The sequence below is a fragment of the Vicia villosa genome, unplaced genomic scaffold, assembly GCF_029867415.1.
Source record: "Vicia villosa cultivar HV-30 ecotype Madison, WI unplaced genomic scaffold, Vvil1.0 ctg.000001F_1_1_2_unsc, whole genome shotgun sequence".
NCBI classification, from domain to species: domain Eukaryota; kingdom Viridiplantae; phylum Streptophyta; class Magnoliopsida; order Fabales; family Fabaceae; genus Vicia; species Vicia villosa.
In genome coordinates this window covers 43,183-50,001 of record NW_026704931.1, presented here as the reverse complement: position 1 = coordinate 50,001, position 6,819 = coordinate 43,183, and the positions used below count along the sequence as shown (strand labels likewise).

Genomic DNA, 6,819 nt, shown 5'->3' with positions numbered 1-6,819 from the left:
TTATATCATCATTACATCCAACCATTCATAGATGATATTTTGAATATAATTAAGGGTTAATAGTACTTCACCCCCCTGTAATGTTAGCAAATTTTGCTTTTCCCCCCTCCCTACCTTTTGGCAACGGTTTTTTCAAAAAAACTGTTGCAAAAACCTGCCTTTGGCAACGGTAGGGGGGTAAACCGAAACACGTTCATATTACAGGGGTGTAAAGTACTATTAACCCTATAATTAAAGAAAAAGTCAACACAAATGAAAATTTAATTGACATCATACTTAATTATAATCCTATAACTTTTAAAAGTAAATTTTTGCTCCTCTCTCATATTTAAAATATTACATATTAAAATCAATATTAAAATCAACATTGTGCAACATAGAGTTTCTAACATTATTATTCTTACCTTTTTGAATTGTTTTATTTTTATTTTTGGTACATTCTACTCTATTTTTTTATTTGTTTTTAAAGGTTGTAATTTTTTTTATATCGTGCCGAATTAACTTTCAATTGAAAGTTGGGTGATTTGTTGTTTTGATCGCAATTGTATTTTAGTTTTCCTTAATCCATAATATTCAAGTCTTTTTGACCATTTATAATGTTTAATTTGAAAACAATGAGTGCAAATCAAATATTGATTTTTAATCATAATATACTTTCCAATAACAGCCATATAGATATATTTTTAACAAATGATGATCAAATGATGTAGAAGTTGTTCCATTATATGAATTTGAGAATATCCAAGTATCTAGCCTTTCTAACAAAAAATAAATAAATTTTTTTATTGCAAATATTGAGATTGAGACTTGCGTATCATGTCTAGCATTTATTGTTTTTATAGCTATCTACAAGCATGATTTTTTTTTTTTTTTTGTGTTACATCAATACTATTTCATTTTAAATTATTTCAAATTGTCTTAAAAAAAGCATATTAATAGCATAAATATATTGAACGGGGAAGTTAGTGTGCAATATAACCAATCCTTTAATTTTGAATTTGTAGTGTTTATTTGTTATTGCTTTTAACATAGAATTGAAGGGTAAACAAAGAAATCCGAGATATTTTTAAATTTTTTTGTGCCACCTTAGCATTTGTTATAGTTGGTATAATTTTATCAACTAGACATAATTTTTGTAAGTTGTATAGGCAATAAAAAAAATAGCCTTCAGTGTTCTTTCTCTATTTTTTCACATTATATTTTTTATTACTCTTTTTATTTATTTTAAAAGAGTCAATATTTTTTTATGTAAGTTTATTTTGTAATAATAACTATATTATATAAATAAAAAGAGATGTCAAAAATTTCTCAAAACTAAGGAAATGTAGGGATAACAGAAGTACTTTTAAACTTTAACTATTTTATTTCTCAATTTCAAATACTCTCAGTAACATCTCAATAATAATAAATCCATTTAATTAATCCAATAAAAAGATTATCTTAACATTGTCCTTCAGTATATTTAGGAGTAAATCCATTTAATTTTTATTCTTTTAATATTTTTTTTTTTAATAGGCAATGGATTTATCGGAGTAAAAGGGGTACTCCGCCCAAGAAAACAAGAGGAAAGCTCCTACGTCTCAAAACACGAGAACGGTAGAATATTCCAAGTATACAAATTACAAGAATTGACTCTATTATAAAAAGAGCCTAACCATCTCCAAGCCTTACACTCGGTCTCCGACCAACAATCAAGGAAACTAAAGCTTTTGTTCTTAAAAACAATAGCGTTCCAGGAAAGCCAAATATTCCAAACCGTTGATAACCACACCACCGCCCCAATGATTCTAGTCTTGACACACTTAATTTTCTGGCAATAGTGAAAATAATTCACAAACTCGTCTCTAGATAAACAAGTGTCAACGCCAACCCAATCATAGACTTTCCTCCACACCCTTTTAGTCACTTCGCAAAGATCAAACAAGTGACGTTGCGACTCATCCTCCTTATCACAAAAAACACATCTAGAATCATCACCTTCCGATAGAATTCCCCTTTTGACCAAAAGGTCTTTTGTTGCAAGTTTATTGATAATAAACCGCCATCCGAATAAAAGGATTTTCGAGGGGGCATTAACTTTCCAAATTTGGGCTAAAGCTAAAACCGTAGAATTATCAAGAGGGGCCCCCGAAAGTTTCTCTCTAAAGCGGTTGTAGCAAGAACTCACCGTGAAAATACCACTCGCCTCCGTACTCCAATGGAAAGTATCCTCGCCGTTGCCATGCACTCGGAGACCTTGCTGTTGAAGCTCGACCAGCAACTCAGTAACCAGAAACAGGCGCTGCTGTACCGAGACAGCATCAGCACCGCTGTCAGCCAGCTCGGTGTCGACGCCACTGTCTAATTCCACCATGCTATGCAGCTGCCAAAGCTAAGAGGCTGCTATGTCCGAGACAAAATCACATTCAGCCGCTCCAATAGACAAAGTACCTGCAGAAAAAACGTCAGCAAGGTGGTTCTTGGCATAACGGTATAAAACCGGGTATGCCTCCATAATCGATTGGCTGTCCGACCAACAAGCATACCAAAAAGGTATGTCTTTGCCGCTTCGAACCTTACAATTGATGCCCCGGCAAAGTGATAATTGTATAGATTCTCGTAATTATCCGAGATTAAAATATCTCTCCACCAAATTGAGTCTTTATTCCCCTTCCCGCCAAGTTAAGGTTTTTGCCTCTCCAAACCGCCAATCTTCTTTTTACTAAATCCAACATATCTTTCCACATCACAATCTTCCTAGGATCACCCCCACCTTTACCCCAAGGAATTTGAAAGGAAGCTTTCCAACTTTACAAGAGAGAAAATTAGAGGCGGCTTCCAAAAACCATTGATCGACATTTAAACCATATATGTTGCTCTTGTTAAAATTAATGCGAGAGCCGGACATCAATTCGAAAGCTCTTAAAATAACCTTCACACCCCACAAATTAGCGGTATCGCCCTCCATAAAGATAATCGTATCATCCGCAAATTGTAAGATATCAAATTCCGTCACCCCGTTTATCCTAAAGGCACAAAAATCTCCCACTTCTTTGGATTTCTTCACTAAGACCGTTAAAACTTCCATGACTAAGACGAACAAAAACGGGGATAGAGGATCGCCTTGTCTAAGGCCTTTCTCCACCCTAAAATCTTTTGTAGCACTACCGTTAACTAGAACGGATAAATGATTAGTAAAGACACAACCTTCCATCCATCGCATCCAACGATCCCCAAAACCCATCTTTCTCAAAATACACCTCACGAAATTCCAACTAATTCTATCATACGCTTTCTCGAAATCCACCTTTAGAACCACACAATTTTTCTTGTCCCTCATGGCTAGATCAAGTAACTCGTTAACCACTAGCACACCGTCTAAAATGTTCCTTCCCGGAATAAAGGCCGATTGATTCCTCGAGACCAAACACCCGACAATCTTCCTTAATCTCGCCGCCATCAACTTTGCAAGAATTTTATACAAACTTCCCACTAAACAAATAGGGCGATAATCCCTCAAAGATTGAGGATTAGTCACCTTAGGAATTAAAGTAATGAATGAAGAAGTGCAAGCTTTAGTGAGAGTGGTCTTCTCATGAAAATCTTTCACAAAGTTTAAAACATCCAATTTAATGACCTCCCAAGATAGTTTAAAGAACTCCAACGAAAAACCGTCCGGCCCGGGACTTTTGTTCCCATCACAAGACCATACGGCCTCCTTCACCTCTTCTTCCGAGAAAGGACATTCAAGAAAAACCCTATCCGCCTCGGTTAAAGACTTCAAAACTAGGCCCTCCGGCACCGGTCTACCAATATCTTCCTCCTTGAAGAAATCAAAGAAATGATTTCTAACCTCTTCCTTAATGTTGTCAACTCCTTCCACTCTTCCTTCTTTACCTTCTAACAAAGTAATCGCATTACGTCTTTGACGATCTTTGATGGCATTGTGAAAGAATTTGGAATTCCTATCCCCTTCTTTCAACCAAAGGTTACAAGACTTTTGCCTAAGCATAGCTTCTTTGACATTCATACCATTCCACATCTCCTTACTAGCTCCTCTTCTTTCGGCCAACAAGCTATCAATGTCACCTCCGAAGTTATCTACCATTAAACTATCAAGGTCATTCATATAATCCACCTCCTCCTCAATCTTAAGATCGATCCAACCAAACACCTCCCGATTCCACCTCCTTAACTTCTCACGCAAACATTTGAGCTTTTCATACAAAACATAATCCCCCCTTCCTTTGACATCAACCTTACCCCATTCTACCTTGATAAACTCCTTGAAATCCTTATGTTTGTACCATTCATTGTTGAACCTAAAGGGTTTAGGCCCCCAATCAAGTTTCCCCACGATCAAACGGATAGGCGAGTGGTCAGAAATGTCCCTTTTGTCAATTCTTTGATCTATTACATCCCAATCCTCCATCATATTTCTTAATTATAAGAAACGGTCTAGCCTACTCATGGCCTTCCCATTGTCTTTAAACCAAGTGAATCTCCCCCCCCCACACAATTAACGTCTACCAGATCCATATTTTCCACGAAACCGGCAAACTCTTCCATCCCTAAACGATCGCGATTGCTAGAAACATCCAACCTCTCCTCCCCATTCAGCACCTCGTTAAAATCACCTACGATACACCAATCCTCCGGCCCTCGTCTATTTTTCAGAGCTAACAGCTCCAGCCAAACCAGACCCCTATCCTTCCTGTTGCAAGGTGCGTAAACATTAATAAGATTATAAATCTTACCCTTCCACTCTATATTTATACCCACGAAGCCTTTACCCCGAAAGCTGAAATTAACCGACACCGCCCCTTTACCCCACAGAATCACCATACCTCCAGAAGCTCCTATCGAATTCCCCGCAGACCAATCCACCTCCTTAGACCCCCAAAACTCCCTAGCTAAGCTGTCACTAAAACACTCAGTTTTTGTTTCTTGGATAAAACAAACATCGATTTTATGCTGTTGAATAAAAGAACTGACCCTTTTCCTTTTCACAGAAAAACCACCTCCCCTGATATTGTATGACATTAAATTCATAACAACAAAGATGAAGACACCTTCTTCCCCTTCAAGCCCTCCGTCTCTCTCCTCTCCATAGCTTCAATCGTATTCTCTAACACACCGTCTTCCTTCTCACTCACGATCCCCAGCCTTTCAATTGCATTCCAGACCTTCCTTCCCACCTCAGAGGCTCCCACAGCTCTCAGATTGCTACAATCTATGTCGGAATCGGTAATCGAGTTACAGCTAGAAAGGGACTCACCGAGAAACGCCGCTTCTTCAATAGGATCATATTCTGCCTTCTGAGACTTATTCCTTTTCTTCGCTGCGAAACTCCTGGGGCCGATACTCTTGAAAATAGAAGCTGACATCGTAACTTTCTCTCCCAAACCACCAACAGGTTTTTTCTTCCTCTTTGATTTATTCCTTAATTTTTCAGGCCAAAATTTACTGCAGGCTAAATCAAAGTTGGATAGTTCTGGACGAACTTGGGCTTCTGGCTCCACCAGCCCACCAACATGATTTAAATTGCTACCCGAAACACCCCCCCCGATATTGCTTTCGAAGCCACAAAGATCCGTGGGCTGTTTCCCAGGCCCAATAAGAAGCTTTGAACCTTTCACCGGCCCAGCAGGATCAATACTGAAACCCCCAGAGGAAAAAAGAACGTTGGACTCTCCAACCCTGCTAACCTCTGCATAGCTGCCCCTATCCTCATCTGACACGTCACCAGCTAAAAGTCTCTTCGCCTCGATATCACCCATCCCACCTTTTACGAGTAAGTCAAACACCTCCTTTTTACCTTTATCTCTCAGATACTCCCTTTTTAGTGCAACATTCTGACTATCCCCATAGACCTCCTCCTCTAATGCAGTCCTTGAGCCATCGCCGTCAACTTCTACCTTTTTGTCCTTGGCTGCCAAAACACACTGGTTAATAACTAGATTTTCCTCCGCCGTATCATCACCTGAGTCAGCCGGTGACGCCCAATCCTCTCCGATACTCCTCCTTCTGGCATGGCTATGAAAACGCAACCCCGAGTCCTCAATAATACACACCGTAAACTCAAACCTTCCGATCGAGACATTCACCGCACCATCCACTTTGTTCTTCCATTTTGTATTGATACAGATTCTTGCCTCGTCCATGTGTGTACCAGCAGACGTCTCATCATCACTACACACAAATGATCCTCTACATTCTGCAATGCTTCTGAATAACCGATGATTCCACGCGTGACATGGAATCCCGTAGACTCTGATCCAAGTGAGTCTCTCTGAGTCTATATCCGTCGGTTCCCATGGCTTTAAAGAACTGAACCACTGGCTCCACCAAACAATCTTCTCTTCTACAAAACTCTCCAACGCTCCACCTACCAAATCTTCTAGTAAACAAAGATTTGGTCCAAGGACAGACACCCTAATGGAGAATAAGCCTTCTTCCGCGAACACTCTCTTGAAATCAATCACCAAGTCCGGATGTTTAACCACTCCCGTAAAAGCTTTCTTAAATCTATCAACATCTACGATATCTGGAGAAAGAACTACACGCCTTTGCATGCATCCATCGCCAGAACCATCAACCGTTAAAGGTTTGTTTTGAAGTGCCTCGACAAAGGTCCTGCCGCTCGTAGCAACACCATAACCATGGCCGTTGAAGCCACCTCCTACGCGCAAACAACCAGCCTTTACATTACCAACGACCTCTTTACCTCCCGCAACCAACGATGACTCCACAGACCTTCTCTTGAATCTTGGGATATTGGCGAAAATTTTTCTCCCTTCAAGCACCACATTATCCATCTTCGTAGCCAACATCAATTCA

The 6,819-nt window shown here is 39.3% G+C and overlaps 2 protein-coding genes across 2 annotated transcripts; both read right to left on the bottom strand.

Moving 5' to 3' along the window:
* Nucleotides 1-1,756: 1,756 nt before the first annotated feature.
* LOC131621306 (uncharacterized) lies at nt 1,757-2,353 on the bottom strand (the record flags this gene model as incomplete). The annotated part of the gene is made up of 1 exon (XM_058892352.1): nt 1,757-2,353. A coding segment is annotated over exon 1 (597 nt), but the record flags the coding sequence as incomplete, so codon positions are not given.
* A 2,093-nt stretch (nt 2,354-4,446) lies between these two features.
* On the bottom strand, nt 4,447-5,022 carry LOC131621305 (uncharacterized). The gene has a single exon (XM_058892351.1). It carries the CDS (start codon nt 5,020-5,022, stop codon nt 4,447-4,449), a length of 576 nt encoding a protein of 191 aa, XP_058748334.1.
* Between the last annotated feature and the right edge of the window lie 1,797 nt (nt 5,023-6,819).

What these genes read in the sequence shown, in the direction of transcription:
- LOC131621305 (XM_058892351.1), bottom strand. Translation starts at nt 5,022, where the DNA reads ATGTCATACAATATCAGGGGAGGTGGTTTTTCTGTGAAAAGGAAAAGG.